The sequence below is a fragment of the Periophthalmus magnuspinnatus genome, chromosome 21 (assembly GCF_009829125.3).
Source record: "Periophthalmus magnuspinnatus isolate fPerMag1 chromosome 21, fPerMag1.2.pri, whole genome shotgun sequence".
Lineage (NCBI taxonomy): Eukaryota > Metazoa > Chordata > Actinopteri > Gobiiformes > Gobiidae > Periophthalmus > Periophthalmus magnuspinnatus.
In genome coordinates, this window is record NC_047146.1 from 1,090,180 (window position 1) to 1,111,733 (window position 21,554).

Genomic DNA, 21,554 nt, shown 5'->3' on the forward strand with positions numbered 1-21,554 from the left:
TCCTGGTTTAGCCCTGGTTTAGTCCCGGTTTAGTCCCGGTTTAGTCCCGGTTTAGTCTCGGTTTAGTCCCGGTTTAGACCCGGTTTAGTCCCGGTTTAGACCCGGTTTAGACCCGGTTTAGTCCCGGTTTAGTCCCGGTTTAGTCCCGGTTCAGTCCCGGTTCAGTCCCGGTTCAGTCCCGGTTCAGTCCCGGTTTAGTCCCGGTTTAGACCCGGTTTAGTCCCGGTTCAGTCCCGGTTCAGTCCCGGTTCAGTCCCGGTTTAGTCCCGGTTTAGTCCTGGTTTAGTCCTCCTCATGTGGGAGATGTTCTTTGGTGCTGGTCCATGGAGAGACTTGTTCACACTGAGCTGCTTTAAAGTCTCTGAGCCACAGGACACATGTGTGAAGTACTTCCTGGTTCTAGTCCTGACCCGAGCAGCAGTGTTCTGGATGTTCTGGATGTTCTGGATGTTCTGGATGTTCTGGATGTTCTGGATGTTCTGTTCTGTGGCTCGTTTGGAGAGTCCAGTGATCAGGACGTTACAGTCGTCTAATCTACTGGACACAAACGCAGGATAAGTCTCTGAGTCTGGGTTTGACAGTATACCTTTGATTTTTCACATGTTTTTAGATGTAAAAAGCTGCAGATGTTATTGATTTGATGTGGCTGTTAAAGTTCAAGTCTGAGTCCATTATTCCCTCTAGATTTCTTGCCTGATTTGAAGGTTTTAGAGAGAGAGACTGGAGGTGACACTTTCTCTATGTTTCTGTGACTTGAGTCTTGTCTGAGTTTATCTGGAGAAAGTTGTTTTTCCTCCACACACTGATCTGTTGATGCAGTGAATCCACTGGTCCATATTCAAGTAAAAAAAAAAAAAAAAAAAAAAAAAGTTTTATTTTGACGTGACCGGAAGCGCCCTGTTAATCCGTCCGTAGTTTTATTGTGAAACCCGGAAGTGCCCGTGTCCAGTCTCGTGCGCCTGACGGTTGTGTTTCCCGTGTTTCTCACTTCGAGGCGAACTCCTCACACGTTTGTTTTTATCCTTTTCCGGGTTTGGACGTGTTGTTTTATTTTTTCTACTGTTTGTGTTTTGTTCTTCGCTGATTTCCAGGATGGTGAAAGTGTCTTTTAACTCTGCTCTGGCTCAAAAAGACGCAAAGAAGGACGCGGAGAGTCTGATCCCGGAGGACGAGGACAAAGTGAGTGAAACAACCAGGAAAAAACATGGCCCGAGCGATAAAAAAAACGAGCTTTAAGCAGTGAAAACACACGGGATCTACGCGGATTTAATGCCGTTTTTAAGTTTACACTCGGTATTACACTTTTACCACGAGTTAAAGCTGGTTCTGCTCCACAAATGTGTTTATTTCCGCACTTTTACACGGTGTTTATGCTAATCCCAGGGCTAGTTTGCGTTTGATTACGGCTCTTAACGTTTCGGGCGTGTTTCAAACCACTTTTTTTTTTTTTTTTTTAACCTTTCAACACTTTAATGCGGCCGAACTGACGCGTAATAAACATCTGCGTTGCAAATTCGTCTGTTTTCAGTCGTTTTGCGCGGTTTTTTGATCAGATTTAACCTCATTACGGTGTTTATAAAGTGGCTCGCGCTTATCTGCGGGGCCGTGTCTCCATGGCAACGGGGTGAAAGGTCAAAGTTCACGTTAATATACAAGTTTAATGTCACTTTCTAATGCGTTTGGGTTTTTTTTGTTTTTGTTTTTTTTCCCCCCTTGGCGTTTGGACAAAGTGCGTCACTGTCGCGGAAGAGAAAACATGGAGGTGCGGAGCCGACACAGGAAGTCACATCCTCATCTCCACACGACCTGGTACAAAAACGCACACAACCAGGGGGAATTATCAGCTTTTGGGGTCGTTAGTGCGTTTGTAGGTGAGATTTCTGGAAGTTCTTAGTCGATTAAAGTCATGTTTTAGCCCTTACGTGTCAAACTCAAGGCCCCCGACCTAAATGTGGCCCCCCCATGTCATTTTATGTGGCCCGCAGCAAGATAAATTAAAAGATTTGACTGTCTTAAAGTGTCAGTTCATCAGGACGTACAGTTACGCAGCCGTGTTTTTACTTCTACGGAAATGTATAAGGAATAAATACAGAGACAGTTAATGAACGAGTTTTTAAAAAAGTAGTTTATTTACGTTACATGTGGCCCTTCGAGAATGACCCTGGCCCTCGGTGGAAATATGTTTGACGCCCCCGTTTTAGCCGAGCGGTTAGCCGGATAAAAAGGGGGCGTGGCGAAAGTGCTCCAAACTGTTACGTGTGTGTGTGTGTGTGTGTCTGACCCAAACTGCACTCACGAGACCGCACCTGCACGCAAAAAGTACTGTTTATGCAGGAAAAAGTACAAGGAACCAGTGTATTTATATAGAAACAGATTAAACTTCTGAATCGTGACGTAAAGACCATTAACTCCCAGCTCTTCCGCTCCCTCTGTCACTCCTCCGTTCTGCTGTTTCACATAGAAATCCTCATCATCTGAATAAATAAATAGTCGACGAGCGCACGTTTTGGTTGACTAAGACGCAACCGATTAATCGACGAAACAGCTAAAGGGCTACAGTTGTTAGGTTTGTGTAAAAATGAGTTCAATCGTCGTTTTTCCCGTTTATTCTGTCGTATAAATCTTTGTCTTTGGTGTTTACTCAGATTGTGTGAGTTTTTCAGATCAGTTCTTTCTATTCCTGTTAAAGAAGAGGAGGGTAGTTACATTTACTCAAGTAACTGTTGAAAGAAAATGTACTTCTCCAGCCGTATACTTTTACTCCTATTTGAGTCATATTTGTATTGAAGTAGCAGTACTCTTACTCGAGTAGTTGTGGTTCCTCTTCCCTCTGTGAGTCTAAAGTGACTGGAGTTTATGTCACGATATGAAATGATCTGAACTTTTGTGTTTCTGGCTCCTTCTGATTCAGTTTGGCTCATTTTTGTGTCTGTTTGAAAACAACACATTTTATTTCATGTTTTGTCTCATTTACCATAATGAAAGTGGCTCTTACTCGAGTACATTTCTACTCTACCACCGCTGATTATAAGTGAGTAGCTTTTTGGAATAACATTTTACTTCTTCTTCCATGGAATCATGAAGGTGACGTGCCACCTCCAGAAAGTTACACACTGTAGCTTTAACACAGAGATTGCTTAACATCATGATGACCTGTCAATCATTTGTAGCACTTCCTTAAACATTAAAGGCACATTTTTATTTCATTACAAAACATTAATTATAAAAATTACTGTGGTCACAATATGAAAATATCAAAGTTTATTTGATTCCTAAGGAAGAGACTCGATACTGATCCGATACCACAATGAAAATAAAAACTATCTTTATTTAGACGATAGAACGGGATTTTCAACAGTGAAAGGGAGAACTTTATTTTATATTCACATGTGGACTAAACAGGGACTAAACCAGGACTAAACTGGGACTAAACTGGGACTAAACTGGGACTAAACCGGGACTGAACCAGGACTGAACTGGGACTAAACCGGGACTAAACCGGGACTGAACCAGGACTGAACCAGGACTGAACCAGGACTGAACCAGGACTGAACCAGGACTGAACCAGGACTAAACCAGGATTTAACCAAGACTAAACCGGGACTAAACCGGGACTGAACAGGGACTAAACCGGGACTAAACCGGGACTGAACCAGGACTGAACCAGGACTGAACCAGGACTGAACCAGGACTGAACCAGGACTGAACCAGGACTAAACCAGGATTTAACCAAGACTAAACCGGGACTAAACCGGGACTGAACCAGGACTAAACCAGGACTAAACCAGGATTTAACCAAGACTAAACCGGGACTAAACCGGGACTGAACAGGGACTAAACCGGGACTAAACCGGGACTGAACCAGGACTGAACCAGGACTGAACCAGGACTGAACCAGGACTGAACCAGGACTGAACCAGGACTAAACCAGGATTTAACCAAGACTGAACCAGGACTAAACCAGAAAACAGACACGTCGGTATAAACAGATTCAGGAAACCTTCATTTCTGTCAATGTGACTTTTTTAGTATCGATTCCTGCTCAAATGAGTATCTAGTTTCGATACTAGTTTTATTATGGATTAGTGTCTGATGTTTGATACTTTTGTCGTATCAGATCCACAGTGTCCGGATGTGTTGATGTTCCAGACTGTTGCTTTAGGCCTCTGTTTGAGTGTGTTCTGCACAGAGGAGGTGCAGGAAGTGCCTTTCCCGGCTCAGATCCTCAAAAGTTCAAACAACATGAAGCTGATCGGCAGCTGTGGCTTTGCTGAGGGAGTGACTTAGCACAGAGAGCAAAGACAGGAGAGGCTGAAACCCCCTCTTTAATCCCCCATAGGACAAAACCAAAACTACAGCATTTTACTTGAGTTTTTATCATTTACTTTCTCGTGTGGGGGACGTGTGGGGGACGTGTGGGGGACGTGTGGGGGACGTGTGGGGGACGTGTGGGGGACGTGTGGGGGACTTCCTCATGTCTGCTGCATAAACAGGACGCTCTCTCTCTGAAAATACAATGGAACCAGAGAGAAAAGGGAAGGGACCAGCTTTGGTTTCACTTTAATGTCGACACTAAGTTTAGTCCTAATTTACTCCTGGCTCAGTCCTGGTTTAGTCCTGTTTTAGTCCTGGTTTCATCCTGGTTTAGACCTGGTTTAGTCCTGGTTCAGTCTTGGTTCAGTCCTGGTTTAGTCCTGGTTCAGTCCTGGTTTAGTCCTGGTTCAGTCCTGGTTCAGTCCTGGTTCAGTCCTGGTTTAGCCCTGGTTCAGTCCTGGTTTAGCCCTGGTTCAGTCCTGGTTCAGTCTTGGTTCAGTCCTGGTTTAGCCCTGGTTCAGTCCTGGTCTAGTCCCGGTTCTGGTTCAGTGTCTTGGTTGTTATCTTAGGCTGAAACAGGATCTTGGACATGGATCGGTTTTGGTCTCCACAGAAACTGAAACAAGATCCGCTCTTGACCAGGACTCCGAACAAAAGCCCTTTAGTCCTGATCTAGTCCCGGTCTAGTCCCGGTCTAGTCCCGGTCTAGTCCCGGTCTAGCCCCGGTCTAGTCCCGGTCTAGTCCCGGTCTAGCCCCGGTCTAGTCCCGGTCTAGTCCCGGTCTAGTCCTTTCTCATTATTCTTCATGTGTTGTCACAAAATCAAAATGGCCGCCGTCATTGTCCCCAGTGCAGACGCGTGCCCAGGCCTCATGTTAAAGTTCTATCACTGTGTGAATCAGTACACACAACACAACAACATTCTCATTCTGACGAGGCTTTAGATCATTTCCAAAGCTGTGATGTTTTTGTTGTTCCATCTGGAGAGGCACCGACACGAGACGGCGTCGGGACATCAGCGCCGATACTGAGACGTTTGATGAATCGTATCGGTTCAGTCGATATCCTACTCCGATCTTATTCTTTTGAGAATTTAAAGGGCCTGGAGTTGTGTTTTGTTTCATTCACACATGTTAAACACACAGACCCACACTCTGTTCCACCTTGTGATGTCATCGTGTGGTGATCCAGGAAGTGCTTCAGTGTTTTTAAACTCCACACACCTTCACTAGAATCACTTGGATCGTCATTTTTCAATTTTTTTTTTTTTTAGTCATTTTGAGGTTGTTTTTTTTTTTTTTTTGAAGGCTTTTTTTACATTTATTTTTTGTTATTTTGAGTTCTTTTTATATTGAGTTTATATTTTAACTTTTTTTGTTATTTTGAGGGTGTTTTTTTTTTTTTTAGTTAGTTAGTTTGAGTTAATTTTTTATTTTTTTTCTTTCAGTTTATTTTTAGTTTTCTGTGTCCTCTCTGTCTCTGCTGCTTCAGACTCATTCTGGTCTTAAATGTTCGTATTATCCTGGGGTTTTTATTTCACTATTGTGTCTGTAAATCAAGATCTGAACATTAATAACAGACAAATCAGGTCCTTCTTTCCCCGAGGTCGCTCCTGTTAGCGTTAGCAACAGGTTTGATTGACAGCGTTGCTAAGGGAGGGGCGTTACCTTCAGCAGCCTCGCTCCTGATTGGATAAACAGTTACAGAACAGACCATTTGTTTAGCAGTTTGCTGATGCGTACATTGTGTCACCGTGGAAACTGCTGAACACTCCGCCACAGACAAACATGTAGAACCACGCTCACCCAGTCGGTCCGTCGGCCTGAGTGACACGAGGCGTTCTCTGAGCTGACACTGATCCGAATGAGCTCAGAGCGAACCGGAGACGCCAAACGACACCGTCACACCGGGAACACGAGAGCCGCCCGCTTTAAACTCACACTCTCCTCTATAAACCGCGTGAAAAGGTCCATGAAAAACACACACCAGGAGCTGAGGCGGCACCGTGGCCTTGCGTCTGTGATCCCCCCCATCAACCCAAACACGCGCAACCCACAACGGGTCAAAACCTCCAAGACAGTTCTGACCCAGACCAGCTCAAGGTCCGAACTAACGTGGCAAAATGAAAGTGCTGGAGACACTTTAAGACGACTCGCTTGGCTTTTCTCGTTTTGTAATTTAGGTGAAGTTTATCATTTTAGTTCCTGGTTGGACACGAGCAGCAGATGTGTGGACCGGGAAGGGGGCGTTACCTTCAACAGGCTCGCTCCTGATTGGCTCTTTGGTTGCTATGATACTCGCGGTCAGAATTACAAACATGGAAGTCGACTCCAAATCGTCCCTTTACCTGCCCTGGCCTCGTTTTGGAGCTGAAGCTGTGACGTCACACTCACTCAGTTCACTTTTTTACACAGTCTGGTCTCACAAGAACTTAAGAGAGGAAGAACTTTTTTTTTTTTTGTTTTTTTTTATGTAATTTGAATATTGTAGAATTAAAATAGTTGTTGTGGTTTAAATCCGCTCTTGGGTTTTTGCGTCAGTGGTGTAAATGAGTTTCAATATTATCGTTTATCGTCTGCATTTACTTAAAATGTGTTTCCGTGTCAAGCGAGAAATTGCAAGTAGATGTAGGTCAAGTTACACGGCAGGTCTGTGGAGAGGCGCATCTGCTCGGTTTTAAAAAGGTATTGTTCATGCCACCGAGCCAAGGAACAGCTAGAAAAACGTATACGAATCTGTCAAATGGACTTTAAAAAGAGGTGTTTTAGAAATCCTTGCGCTTTATGTTTGAAATACAGCACAAACAAACACACGTCACAAACGGCTCACACACCGGGATATTTGATTATTCCGGTTTTTGTCCTGGTAAACGTTCCGTGTGTTTGTTTTATCGTCGAGTCGCTCTCCGTCGAGTGTGTGCATATTTTCGTCTCTCTCGTGTCGCGGCTGCTCAGAGCTCAGAGTTACCGAACGCCGTCCCTTCGGCCTGTCCCGGCTTGTCCGAGACGAACCCGCGAGTTTGTTGTGAAACAGGAAAGTCACACCGCAAGACGCGTTTGATAACATCTGCACCGACGCCAAGATAGTCAACAGATTATGAAAGGTTTAAACGCTGACGAATCAGGAATCGGACTGTGCGAAGAAGCGACTGAGTGTGACGTCACCCGTGGCGTTCGGCTCCAAATGAAGCTCATGGAGGCCAAAGGGGGTATAGCGACGATTTGGAGCACAGGGAGGGGGCGCCGTTGAGTAGCACTGGACGAAATTAAAATTTTGTGCGGCGATTATCACGTCTGAAATAATTGCGATTAGTGTTTTATATCACGATAATGACTGAAGTTATTATGGATATGAATAATTATAACTTTAACAGAGAATATGACGCATGAGCAGGGCCGTCGACGGTCATTTAGGGGCCCGGGGCAATAAGCCTCACATGCCCCCCCCCCCGTAATACAAATTAATATGAAGAGGGTCAAATTCTGGGCCCCGGACAACACACTTCCCCCGTGGATGAGTGTTTTTTTTCTGCACATTCAGGTGATATAACGGCGATTATCTTTATCCCTCCCTCTCCCCCCTCTCCCCTTCTCCACCCCCCCCTCTCTCTCCCCCTCTCCCTCCTCCTCCCCCTCCCCCTCCCCCCCTCCCTCCTCCTCTCTTTCAGGATGCAGAGGCGGTGGTCTCTGTCAGACATCAGTCCAGAGCCTGGTGCTGGTGCATGTGTCTGGGCTTGGCGCTCATGCTCAGTGGAGTCGTGGTGGGAGGAGCCTATCTGTACCGCTATTACATCACCGGGGTAAATGTATGATCGCAGTAGTAGTCGTAGTAGTAGTAGTAGTAGTAGTTGTAGTAGTAGTAGTTGTAGTATTATGTAGAAAACAATCATGAAACTGTTTTATTTTCAGGAGGGTCAGGTGTTTTACTGTGGAGTGAACTACAGAGAGGAGGACTTCATGATGCTCGAGGACGAACAGGTACAACTGTGTGAGGAGGTGCTGAGGGGGTGAGGAGGTGCTGAGGGGGTGAGGAGGTGCTGAGGGGGTGAGGAGGTGCTGAGGGGGTGAGGAGGTGCTGAGGGGTGAGGAGGTGCTGAGGGGAGTGAGGAGGTGCTGAGTGGAGTGAGGAGGTGCTGAGTGGAGTGAGGAGGTGATGAGGGGAGTGAGGAGGTGCTGAGGGGAGTGAGGAGGTGCTGAGGGGAGTGAGGAGGTGCTGAGGGGAGTGAGGAGGTGCTGAGTGGGCAACGACTGCAGTGAGGAGATACTGAGTAGAGTGAGGAGGTGCTGATGGGGAATAAGGAGGTGCTGAGTGGAGTGAGGAGGTGCTGAGGGGAGTGAGGAGGTGCTGATGGGGAATGAGGAGGTGCTGAGTGGAGTGAGGAGGTGCTGAGTGGGCAACGACTGCAGTGAGGAGATACTGAGTAGAGTGAGGAGGTGCTGAGTGGAGTGAGGAGGTGCTGAGGGGAGTGAGGAGGTGCTGAGTGGAGTGAGGAGGTGCTGAGGGGAGTGAGGATGTGCTGAGGGGTCAAAAGGAGGTCAGCAGGTCAAAGGTCAAAGATGATTTAAATGTGTTGCTTTTTCTGTGCATGTAAACGCAGTGACTGATGTTCTGACCTTTCGTCTCTTTACTCCTCCTTTAGGTGGAGGTGGAGGTGGAGGCCCAGATCAGTCTGAAGCAGCTTCAGGAGAGGATCCAAGTGCTGGAGGAGGAGCAGGTGGAGCTCATCAACGTCCCAGTGCCTGAGTTTGACGACAGGGACCCGGCCGACATCGTGCACGACTTCCAGAGGGTCAGAAAACATCACACAGACTGAACCAGGACTGAACCAGGACTGAACCAGGACTGAACCAGGACTGAGACAGAGTGATAAACCCTCCGGTCTGTTCCTCAGATGCTGACTGCGTATCTGGACCTGAGTCTGAACAAGTGCTACGTTATTCCCCTGAACACCTCCATCGTGATGCCCCCCAGAGACCTGCTGGAGCTGCTCGTCAACGTCAAGGTAAAAACTGACCCTGTGACGTCATCCATGTTCCTACGGCCTAGACACACACGGGCCTAGACACACACACAGGCACAACGTGGACACACTCAGGGTTTACACCATAGCGCCCCCTACTGGTCCTTTGGAAACGAGGTTTAGACTTTAATCTGAGCTTCATTTTAACAGTTTGACCATAAAGGGCGACTGCTCCAACAGGTGAGCTGATTTGTGTTGTTAAACAAATACATTGCAGTCACAAGCTAGCATTAGCATTAATAATGGTTTACACTTGTAATGTGCTTTTTCAAAGCCTCTCAAAGCCTCTACACTTTAGTCATTATTCATTCATTTCCACACTTGGTGATGGTAAACTACTATTGTAGCCATAGCTGCCCTGGGGCAGACGGATGAAAGCGAGGCTCCTCCGACCACCACCTATCATTCACACACACCACTTTGATACTCGGCAATGTGGGTGAAGTGTCTTGCCTAAGGACACAACGACAGAACTTGGTCCAAGCGGGACTCGATCCTCCGACCTTCAGGTTGGGACCAACACTCTACACCACTGAGCCACTGCCGCCCCATTAGCATTAGCATTAGCATTAGCATTAGCATTAGCCAACAGTTTTTCAGTGAGTCATTCTCGTCTTTTTGTGTAAATCAAACTCAGGACCATGAGCTCAGACTGACCACAGGCTCCTGAACATCAGCTCTTTGAATCTATTTTTTTAATCTTATTAACCTTTTGGTGAGTGTTTCCTAATGTGTGTATTATGTCACCATGTGTGTGTGACTGTGTGTGTGTGACTGTGTGTGTCTGTGTGTGTGACTGTGTGTGTGTGTGACGGGGTGTGTCTGTGTGTGTGACGGGGTGTGTGTGTGTGTGGAAAAGCACAGTCTAAATTGTGCGTCAGGACGACAGATGAACCGTAGCTGTCGTGACTGCAACGTGTTTGTGTCGTGACTGCAACGTGTTTGTGTCGTGACTGCGGCGTGTTTGTGTCGTGACTGCGGCGTGTTTGTGTCGTGACTGCGGCGTGTTTGTGTCGTGACTGCGGCGTGTTTGTGTCGTGACTGCGGCGTGTTTGTGTCGTGACTGCGGCGTGTTTGTGTTGAAGCTGCTCGCCGTCTTAATTCAAAAGAATGACAGAAACGACCTCCCCCTCTTCCTCCCTCCTCTTCCTCCCTGTGCGCTCGTCAGGCCGGGACGTACCTGCCCCAGTCGTACCTGGTGCACGAGGAGATGGTGGTGACGGAACGCATCGAGAACGTGAACCAGCTCGGCTTCTTCATCTTTAACCTGTGCCGTGGCAAAGAGACGTTCAGACTGCAGCGTCGAGACAGGATCCCGGGTAACACTGACGCTTCACTCACGTCTACACCACCGGCACAAAAGTCTCAAGTGTTTTACTCCAAAACCACAACTTTTCACACTCTTTCTTTTCGTTTCCAGGGATACAAAAGCGTGAGGCCCTGAACTGCCGCAAGATCCGCCATTTTGAGAACATTTTCGTGATGGAGACGATGATCTGTGAGGATTAAATCGGACGTCTCTCTACACTGCAAAAAAAAAAAAAAGAATATCTACCTGCAAAAGCATGACATGAATTCATAAGAGTTTTTATTTAACACGTTCTGTTTCTTTACACTTTCATGACCAGGCTGCACTTCACTACAGACATATCCCTGTAAGAAGATGGAAAAAAGCTTTGTAACTGGGACGAAACTCATAACCACAACACGAGTCAACCATCTTCATACCACAGCGCGTCATCCTCTCTGCTAATTCCTGTCCAATTGTGTTTCAATCAGGTTTTTGCAGGATCAGCTAACACCTTAAAAACTACATAAATAAAATGGCTTCAGCAGAGACGCTTCTGTGTTTAGAAAGAGACATGTTTCTGTCTCAATGCTAACGCTAATGCTAAACTCCACAAACCGCAGTGTTCTCATAGACTGTTTATGTAAATGGACGTAGCTAATCCGCTAACCGCCGCGAAGTGACCGTCCCCGCTAAACCAGCGCTGTGCTCACTCAGTCCACTACTTCACACAGTCTGTGAGTATTTACGTATACAAATAATTCTGTCGTCTTTATTTTGATTCATTATTATTTTAACAGGTTGTTTATTTGATATTTTATGGTTTTAATAAAAGTTATCTTACGTTTTGAGACACAGAGCCAATGATCTTTACTTTGGCTGTATGTCTTTATATTTCTCTTAACATGATTAAAAATTAAGCTCCACCAAATTACAGAAATTGAAAAGTGCAAAACTTTAACCTGAAATGAGATGAAATGTGCTGGAAAAAATATGAAACGGGTAAAAAAAAAAGTTGGATGATGAAATAAATAAACCAAGTTAAACGTTCCCAAATGAAAGGCCCTGAATCTGATGTTTTTATCGTGAGTTTGAGCAAAGAGTCAGGAAACAGACAGAAAAGCCCTTATAAACTCATCATGGTGAGTCATTAGGACGCTCTGAATGCATAAGATCAGTGAGGAGGAACTTTGGACCACAGACTGTTTAAAATGAACTCGTTTTTTGTTTTTTTTATGCTTTTAAGTAAAAATCAAGTGCAGAGCCTTAAAGATTTCTGTTCTGAATTCAGTAAGTCATTTGAAGTCGTCTAGATATTCATGTTTTGCAGTGTGAAAAGACGAGATACCTGATGTGTTTGGAGAAGAGGAGCAGGAGGAGAGTGTGTGTTTCACTTTTACAGTTTGATTTCTGGAGATTATAGTGTCTGGACTTGAGCTTAGCCGTTTCACAAAGACACTTAGTGCTAAATAATATCACTCAAATATTTACAAGAAGCTTTTTTGAATTGTGTTGAGAACATAAGACTTTATATAAATGGACATAGCTAAGGCCACCGCCGCGCTCCAAACAGGAAGTGATCATGTGCACTTCCTGCTCCATTGACTCTGGCTCCAATTCACTTTCTGTGTATAAACAGCGCCCCCTCTGTCCTCTCTCTGTCTCTGCTGCTTCAGACTCATTCTGGTCTTAAATGTTCGTATTAACCCTCTACACGATCCTGGGGTTTTTATTTCACTATTGTGTCTGTAAATCAAGATCTGAACATTAATAACAGACAAATCAGGTCCTTCTGTCCCCGAGGTCGCTCCTGTTAGCGTTAGCAACAGGTTTGATTGACAGCGTCGCTAAACTCAAAAAATCAGACCTGTTTAGTCCTGTTTAGTCCTGGTTCAGTCCTGGTTCAGTCCTGGTTCAGTCCTGGTTCAGTCCTGGTTTAGTCCTGGTTTAGTCCTGGTTTAGACCTGGTTTAGTCCTGGTTCAGTCCTGGTTCAGTCCTGGTTCAGTCCTGGTTTAGACCTGGTTTAGTCCTGGTTCAGTCCTGGTTCAGTCCTGGTTTAGTCCTGGTTTAGACCTGGTTTAGACCTGGTTTAGTCCTGGTTTAGTCCTGGTTCAGACCTGGTTTAGTCCTGGTTTAGTCCTGGTTTAGTCCTGGTTTAATCCTGGTTCAGACCTGGTTTAGTCCTGGTTTAGTCCTGGTTTAGTCCTGGTTTAGTCCTGGTTTAGTCCTGGTTTAATCCTGGTTTAGTCCTGGTTTAATCCTGGTTTAATCCTGGTTTAGTCCTGGTTTAGACCTGGTTTAGTCCTGGTTTAGTCCTGGTTTAGTCCTGGTTTAGTCCTGGTTTAGTCCTGGTTTAGTTCTGGTTCAGTCCTGGTTCAGTCCTGGTTCAGTCCTGGTTCAGTCCTGGTTTAGTCCTGGTTTAGTCCTGGTTTAGTCCTGGTTTAGTCCTGGTTTAGTCCTGGTTTAGTCCTGGTTTAGACCTGGTTTAGACCTGGTTTAGTCCTGGTTTAGTCCTGGTTTAATCCTGGTTTAATCCTGGTTTAGTCCTGGTTTAGACCTGGTTTAGTCCTGGTTTAGTCCTGGTTTAGTCCTGGTTTAGTCCTGGTTTAGTCCTGGTTTAGTCCTGGTTTAGTTCTGGTTCAGTCCTGGTTCAGTCCTGGTTTAGTCCTGGTTCAGTCCTGGTTTAGTCCTGGTTTAGTCCTGGTTTAGTCCTGGTTTAGTCCTGGTTTAGTCCTGGTTTAGTCCTGGTTTAGACCTGGTTTAGACCTGGTTTAGTCCTGGTTTAGTCCTGGTTTAGTTCTGGTTCAGTCCTGGTTTAGTCCTGGTTTAGTCCTGGTTCAGTCCTGGTTTAGTCCTGGTTTAGTCCTGGTTTAGTCCTGGTTTAGTCCTGGTTTAGACCTGGTTTAGTCCTGGTTTAGTCCTGGTTTAGTCCTGGTTCAGTCCTGGTTTAGTCCTGGTTTAGTCCTGGTTTAGTCCTGGTTTAGACCTGGTTTAGTCCTGGTTTAGTCCTGGTTTAGTCCTGTGTCGACTCTCTTGTCTGTATACATCCGTCTATTTGCCGTAAACTTAATCTCATAAAGACACAGATGTATTTTTTTTCTACAAACATTAAACTTTGGGACTTTCTCGTCTGCTGGAGCTTCTCACACTGCACCACTTTCTACGTCTGAAAAACACTTCATTTAACAGTTTTATATTTGAGTAGACTGGTGTTTGAGGGTTTGTGTGAATTGTGTTTTGAATGTGTGTTTTTGAATCATTTTCTGTGTAACTCATTTGTGTGTATAATCTCTTTAAAATATGTCCACATCTACTCAATAAAGAGGAAAACTTCTACACACTTTTTCTCACGCTGAATATTCTGGAGGGAAACAGTGGGCGGACATTTTAAATCAGTCCTGTTGAGCTTGTGTCTCTATGGTTCTCATCTCTGTGGCTCATTTTGTTGTAATTTACACATTTTAAATCACATTATTCATCTAAACTAAACGTCATCACAACAAAGCGCCTCATGCTGTAGCGCCCCCTATGGACAGATGCACATCACACTAGAGCAGCACATTTAAGAAAAACTACCAAAATGAGGACGGCGGCGTACGAAATAAAATAAAATCAAATAAAATAAAAAATAAATAAAATCAACAGTGTCACTTTGTGTGGAAAACAAGAAACTACGGCAACAATGGAGGATCATTTTACTTTTGACGACAAATAGACTGTGATACTGATGTGGCAGGACTTTGACCACCTGTAGTAGTAGTAGGAGTAGTAGTAGTAGTAGTAGTAGTAGTAGTAGTAGTAGTAGTAGTAGTAGTAGTAGTAGTACCAGTACCAGTAGTAGCATTACTAGTAGAACTACAACTACAACTGGAGCGACTGAAGAAGCGTCCATGTCCACACCTCAGAGTTTAAAATGAATAATCCAGTGAGTTTGTGTCAGATCCAGTTTGACATAAACTTGATTATTTTTAGTCCATAAAAACTTGAGCCAGAACTGATCAGTATTTATGAAACAAATCAACTTTTATCACAGTTTCGCTCACTGCTCTGTTAAATTTATGATGATTATGTTTTAATTTCTTTGTATTGTGACTTTAAAGTGTCATAACTCGGCTCCAAGAGGTGACGGAAAAGACACAAAACCAGGTATTGAATTAAATAAGTTGCTTATTACACCTTTTATTTGTTTGTTTTAGGTCAGAGCTTCAGACAGAGCAGTGCCTCCAGTTAGCTTCACCCTCCAGGTAATGTTGATGACATCAGCTGCAGTGTATAAATTCACCTAAATGTTTATTGAGACGAGCACTGCTGAGGCGTAGAGCTTAGTCACCAAACTGAAAGGACAAACATGAAAAACTCTCAAAGTCTTTTCTTGGTTTATTAAAGTCAAAGATAAAATACAAAATACATTTCTACACATTTAGCTCCTCTTTTATCACCATGATCTGCTCAAATAGTGATTATTCCAAACACTTTAACATAATGTGAAAACTCTCCTCACATGTGACTACACCGGGTCAAACGCAGGCGCCCTCTTCTGGTCAAATGCATTCACAACACAAATCATCATCATCATCATCATCATCATCATCATCATCATCATCATCATCATCATCATCATCATCAATGACACTAAACACATTTCATTAAATTTAAACAAAAGGAAAATAAAACTAAACTAAAACAGATTAAGAAACTGTTACTTACATTTAAATGAAAATCTGTGTAAATAAAAGTTCAGACATGATGAGACTTTCTACGACCTGTAAATCGTCTTATTACATCAGTTTAAATGTCCAACCAGGATATCGACTCGACCGATATTTGGAAGCCGATATCCCAGCCACAATATGAAAAAACATGTGTTTAATCAAATAAAGCTGTATTCTGGAGCCTCCACAGACGACTGAAGCAGACCTATCCCTGAGTCGTGGGTGAGGTCCTGCTCCTCTGGGTCCTAGTGCCCTGCTCCAAAGCTCCTGTGGTCCTCACTGTGGGCCTGAGGTCGGACACACACGGACCTCTTTGGTTTTAGACTCTTTACTTGGTCCAATGCCAAAATAAGGAAACATTTTCTCGGTGAACCTCCCTGTGTGCGTGTACAGGTGGGTCATGTGATCAGTGTCGTAGAAGGACACTTTCCCTTTGTTAAAGTCCAGTTTGACCCTGATCTTCTCTGGAGGATTCTGCACTTTCACAGGTTTACCACAGCCATTGTCGTATTTACCATCTGTGTGGAATAAACACCAGATTCCATATTTAGGTGAAGCAAATATCTCTCCTTTCCTGTCGATCGACTCTTTGGCGACTCCGATGTTCCAGCTTGGATGGTCCCCCACCTCCACGTCCCACTGGTGTGTCCCTGAGCTGAAGCCCTCTGAGCCCAGGACCATGGTGTAATTACTGAATCTCTCTGGATTGTCTGGGAGCTGCTGATAAGTGTCTCCATTTGTCGCCCCACTGAGGTCCTCAGACAGATAGAGCCATCCTCTTGCTGTGTTTGGGTCCAGAATGACTGGACTGAACTGCACCACTCTCCTCAGGCTGGTCCAGACTCTGTAGCCCAGGTTCCCCAGGACTTTGGCCTGGTTCAGGAGCAGTCCTTTGGGGAGCTGAGGCAGAGGCTCGGGGCTGGAGCTCAGAGGCCTGTGGGTGTGGGTCTTTAGTTGTTTCTCCAGCTCCTGGATGTTGCTGTTCAAAGAGGACAGTGTCTCTCTGAGTTTGTGGAGCTGTGGGTTTATAGTCTGGGCCTGTCTCCTCTGCTCCTCTCTCAGAGCAGACACAGCTCTGTCCTGCTCCTCCTGTAGGTGGCGCCGCATCCTCTCAAACACAGCTGTGATCTGACGCTCACAGAGCAGCGCCTGCTCCTCTGAGTGTTGAACTATCTCGTTACAGAGATCCAGTCTGGCTCTGACCTGGTCCCTCTGTTCTCTGAGAGACTGGAGCACAGACTCTGAGGCCTGGACTTTTACCTCCCCCTCCTCTCCTCCCTCCTCCCTCTTCTCCTCTTTCCTCTCGTGCGTTTCTACAGAGGTCTGTTGTTCTGTTGTTTTGGAGAGTTGTAGCTTCTGCCTCAGTGAGTCACTCAGTTCTTTCAAAGCAAAGTTCACTCCTGGATCACTTTTAGAAGACTTCCTCCTGCACACAGGGCAGTTCTTCTCTTTCTCCTGGGCCCAGGTCTTCTGGAGGCAGGTCCTGCAGAAGCTGTGGTGACAGCCCAGAGACACAGGCTCAGTGAAGGTGTCCAGACAAATGGAACAGGTCAGGAAGTGTGTGACCTCTGCCTCCGCCATCTTACACAGACCCTCTGAGGACTAAGTCTAAACAGATCCTTATGTCGACGTGTTTTACTCTGGTTTAATCTGAACCTCCTATTAGACCTGACACACCTTTGGTCATGTGACTGACGCGGCCAATGGCGTCGCTCAGAGCAGGTTTGTGTCAAAGTCCAGAGGAATGTTGTTCTGTTCCAGAGAACCCTCAGCCCACAGTCACACTAAATGACTTTATTATGATGATTAGACCCACAGTGGCCTTTCACATGTTTATTCCAGAGTCTCTGACCTTTGACCCTTGTTTGGTAAATGAATGATGTCAAATTTGATGTATTCTGATTGTGAAAAGCTCCACAAACATATAAACAAAAACAGTTCTCCAGAGATGAGCCTGAACATCCAGAACTGTGGCGTCTAAACGGATTTACACAGAACCTTAAAGGCCCATATTACACTGTTTTACATCTATGTTCAGACTCAGCTTCACTCCGTCGTTTTGTGCTTGTGGAGCCGTGCGCTCTGGGTTTTACACATGGATTATACTGTGTCTAATGTCTGTGGCCACTGTCCTGTTTCTGTGTCCAGATGGTCACAGTTTAGTCTCATACACAGAGCTGAAGCTGCTTTCAGTCCCTGATCTTGAATCTTTATGTGGAATCGACACCACAGACTCTGTGTCCACCTGGATCTGTGGATGTTCAACTGTGCAAACATGAGCCGCCACTGAGAAGAGCTGCACGAGCCCCAAACGAGTGTGAATATGTGCAAACAAGTGTGAATATGTGCAAACAAGCCCCAAACAAGTGTGAATATGTGCAAACAATCAGAATCAGAATCAGAATCAGAAGACTTTTATTGCCATAGTCTGTGAACACAGTTCACAAACTAGGAACTTGATACGGTGAAAAAGTGCAACATAAACACACTGAATAAATACAAATACAAATAAGACCATGCACAAAGTTAAAAAGATATGCTTAAAAAAAAATCAAATGAAATACTTAAAGGGAGAAAATATGTACAATAGCAGCATCAGAACAACAGTGCAAAGTGGCTTATTAAAGTGACCGGTGTTATAAAGTGTCCAGTTTAGTGCAGATATTATAGAGTGTTCATGAGACAAACTGCAGAGGGGAAGAAACTGTTCTTATGGTGAGAGGTTCTGGTCCCAATGGACCGTAGCCTCCTGCCAGAGGGAAGTGGCTCAAATAGTCCATGTCCAGGGTGAGAGGTGTCAGCTGCTATACGGCCTGCTCCCCCCGAGTCCTGGAGACGTACAGGTCCTGTATAGATGGAAGGCTGCAGCCAATCACCTTCTCAGCAGAGGCACAATGCGCTGCAGTCTCTGTCTGTCCCTGGCAGTGGCCCCAGCGAACCACACAGTGATGGAGGAGGTGAGGATGGACTCAATGATGGCCGTGTAAAACTGCACCATCATCTGGACCGGCAGCTTGCGTTTCCTCAGCTGCCGCAGGTGGAACATCCTCTGCTGGGCTTTCTTGATGAGGGAGCTGATGGTCGGCTCCCACTTGAGATCCTGGGTGATGCAGGTGCCCAGGAAGAGGAAAGAGTCCACAGTGGTGATGGGGGAGTCCGTCAGGGTGAGGGGAGGCAGGGGGGCTGTGACTTTCCTGAAGTCCACGATCATCTCCACTGTCTTCTGGGCGTTGAGCTCCAGGTTGTTGCTGCTGCACCAGGACACCAGCCGGTCCACCTCCCTCCTGTAGGCAGACTCATCGCTGTCCAAGATGAGTCCGATGAGGGTGGTGTCATCCGCAAACTTAACCAGTTTGACGGAGTCGTGGCTGGAGGTGCAGCAGTTGGTGTACAGGGAGAAGAGCAGGGGAGAAAGTACACAGCCCTGTGGAGATCCTGTGCTGATAGTCCGAGTGTCCGAGACATTCTTCCCCAGCCGCACGCGCTGTCTCCTGTCTGTCAGGAAGTCAGTGATCCACCTGCAGGTGGAGTCAGGCACGTTGAGCTGAGCGAGCTTGTCCTGGAGCAGAGCAGGGAGGATGGTGTTGAATGCAGAGCTGAAGTCCACAAACAGGATCCTGGCGTAGGTTCCCGGGGAGTCCAGATGCTGGAGGATGAAGTGAAGGGCCAGGTTAATGGCGTCGTCCACAGACCGATTGGCTCTGTAGACAAACTGCAGAGGGTCCAGGAGGGGGGAGGTGAAGGACTTGAGGTGGTGCAGGACCAGGCGCTCAAATGACTTCATGACTACAGACGTCAGCGCCACAGGTCTGTAGTCATTAAGTCCAGTGATCCTGGGCTTCTTGGGGACGGGGACAATGGTGGACAGCTTGAAGCAGGCTGGGACGTGACATGACTCCAGGGAGGTGTTAAAAATGTCCGTGAAGACAGGAGCCAGTTCCTCAGCACAGTGTCTAAGGGTGGAAGGAGAGACACCGTCTGGGCCCGCGGCCTTACGGGGATTCTGCTTCCTGAAAAGCTTAGTCACGTCCTGCTCCACAACTGTGAGGGCAGTGGGGGAGGAGGGGGGGTCCGAGGTGGGTTTGGAGGTAATGTCCGTGATGGTGGGGGAGGAGGGGGAGGGGTGTGAAACTTCAAACCTCGCATAAAAGCTGTTTAACTTTTCTTCAAGTTGTTTGTTGTCCATGGCGGGAGGGGCTTTGGGCCTGTAGTTGGTGATTTGCCTAAGCCCTCTCCAGACAGAAGCAGAGTCGTTGGTGGAGAATTGCTGCTCCAGACGTGTATTGTATTTCGCTTTAGCCTTTTCCACCTCTTTGCTAAACACATACTTGCAACGCCTGTAGCCCTCACGATCTCCTGCCCTGAAAGCCATCTCCTTTTCCCTCCTCAAATGTCTAAGTCTGGGTGTGAACCAGGGTTTGTCGTTGTTAAAAGTCGCCCTGGTGCATGATGGAACGATGCTGTCCTCACAGAACTGAATGTATGACGTCACAGTGTCTGTGTCCTCATCCAAACTGTCTGTGGCCTTGAACACATCCCAGTCTGTAGTGTCCAAACACGTGTGAAGCTCCTCCACAGCCTCACTGCTCCACTTCTTAGAAGTCCTCACAGCAGGTTTGGAGAGTTTCAGCCGTTGTTTGTAAGCAGGGATGAGGTGGACCATGACGTGATCAGAGAATCCCAGAGCAGCGCGAGGCACGGCTCTGTAGGCTCTGTAGGCTCCACTGACCGTTGTGTAACAGTGATCCAGCGTCTACTGCTCTCTCGTCGGGCAATTAATAAACTGTTTATATTTGGGTAGTTCCTGGCTCAGATTTCCCTTATTAAAATCCCCCAGGATGATCAGTAAAGAGTCCGGGAAGGTTCGCTCCACATCCAGAATCTGCTCCGCGAGCACGCGCTGGGCCTCGTGCGTGTCCGCGCACGGAGGGATGTAAACAGCGGCCAGAATGAATGAAGTGAACTCACGTGGAGAATAGAAAGGCCTACAGTTAATGAAAAGATATTCCACGGCGGGAGAGCAGCAAGTGTGAATATGTGCAAAGATGTGTAAACAAGTGTGAATAAACAAGTGTGAACGAGTGTGGATATGTGCAAACAAGACCCAAAAGTGCAAATATGTAGAAAGCTCAAAGTCAAGGGAATAGATTTGGTGAAATTTGGTGTACTTCACACATGTGTCCTGTGGCTCCTGTGGCTCCTGTGGCTCCTGTGGCTCCTGTGGCTCCTGTGGCTCCTGTGGCTCCTGTGGCTCAGGTCTGTGGCTCCTGTGGCTCAGAGACTTTAAAGCAGCTCAGTGTGAACAAGTCTCTCCATGGACCAGCACCAAAGAGCATCTCCCACATGAGCCACATACCAATACTCATTTAACAGACATTTTGCAGCCGAATCATGATTAAGCCCTGCCAATCGAGCCCAATACTGAAGACCCAGTTTTTGAGGACTTCAGGGACCGGCCTCCTGCAGGTCCCAGAGTCAGGACTAAACATGAGGAATCAGTGTTTCAGTTTTATGCAGCTAAAACCTGGAACAGTCTTCCTGAAGATGTGAGACAGACTCGACTTTGACAATGTTTAAATCCAGACTCAGACGGTTCTGTTTATCTGTGCAGACAACTGAAAGGTTTTTATGACTAAAAGGTTTTTGTTCTGCACTTTTCTGTTTTAATGATAATTTTATGATTATTTGTTTATGTTTTGATTTGTGTGATTTTAACGTGTATATATATATATATATATATATATATATATATATATATATATATATATATATATATATATATATATATATATATATATATATATATATATATATATATATATATATATAAATAAAACTCACCGTGAGAGTGGAGCAAACCAGCGGTCTCCTCACTCCAGTTCAAGTCCCACCTGATAAACTCAACATTTCCCTCCACAGAAAATACCCGGGGAAGGGCCAAAGAAGAGGAACAGAGATCGACAAAGGAACAGGCCTGTGTTTTGTTTCATTCTCACATGTTTAACTCTCAAACCTGCAGATTTAGGCCGAGTTCTTCTCTCAAACTGAAAACGCTCTGTTCCACCTTGTGATGTCATCATGTGGCGATACAGGAAGTGCTCCACTGTGTTTTTAAACTCCACACACCTTCATTTATAGAATCATTTGGATCATTTCAGTCCTGGGATTGTCACTCTCTACTGAGATAAAATTAAAAGGTGCTGTTGGAAACTACCACTTG

General features: G+C 45.7%; 2 protein-coding genes across 3 annotated transcripts; one reads left to right on the top strand and one right to left on the bottom strand.

Moving 5' to 3' along the window:
• Nucleotides 1–943: 943 nt before the first annotated feature.
• Nucleotides 944–13,958, top strand: LOC117389070 (integral membrane protein 2B-like). 2 transcript variants are annotated; one of them, XM_033986641.2, is made up of 7 exons: nucleotides 944–1,179; nucleotides 7,981–8,112; nucleotides 8,222–8,290; nucleotides 8,953–9,102; nucleotides 9,205–9,315; nucleotides 10,502–10,652; nucleotides 10,754–13,958. In XM_033986641.2, the coding sequence occupies exons 1-7, from the start codon at nucleotides 1,093–1,095 to the stop codon at nucleotides 10,840–10,842; spliced, it is 789 nt and encodes a 262-aa protein (XP_033842532.1). In that variant the 5' UTR covers nucleotides 944–1,092; the 3' UTR covers nucleotides 10,843–13,958. The 2 variants fall into 2 exon arrangements, with proteins under 2 accessions (XP_033842532.1, XP_055086589.1); XM_055230614.1 differs by having other exon boundaries at nucleotides 993–1,179; nucleotides 7,981–8,118.
• A 1,042-nt stretch (nucleotides 13,959–15,000) lies between these two features.
• On the bottom strand, nucleotides 15,001–16,974 carry LOC117389061 (E3 ubiquitin-protein ligase TRIM35-like). Its single transcript, XM_033986631.2, has one exon. It carries the CDS (start codon nucleotides 16,913–16,915, stop codon nucleotides 15,611–15,613), a length of 1,305 nt encoding a protein of 434 aa, XP_033842522.1. The 5' UTR covers nucleotides 16,916–16,974; the 3' UTR covers nucleotides 15,001–15,610.
• Between the last annotated feature and the right edge of the window lie 4,580 nt (nucleotides 16,975–21,554).

Bases quoted from the DNA above. Each gene is read 5' to 3' on its own strand.
- LOC117389070 (XM_055230614.1), top strand. From the start codon at position 1,093: ATGGTGAAAGTGTCTTTTAACTCTGCTCTGGCTCAAAAAGACGCAAAG. The intron at 8,119-8,221 runs GTATGATCGCAG...TTTTATTTTCAG, and splicing joins ATTACATCACCGGGGTAAAT to GAGGGTCAGGTGTTTTACTG. The intron at 9,103-9,204 runs GTCAGAAAACAT...TCTGTTCCTCAG, and splicing joins TCGTGCACGACTTCCAGAGG to ATGCTGACTGCGTATCTGGA.
- LOC117389061 (XM_033986631.2), bottom strand. From the start codon at position 16,915: ATGGCGGAGGCAGAGGTCACACACTTCCTGACCTGTTCCATTTGTCTG.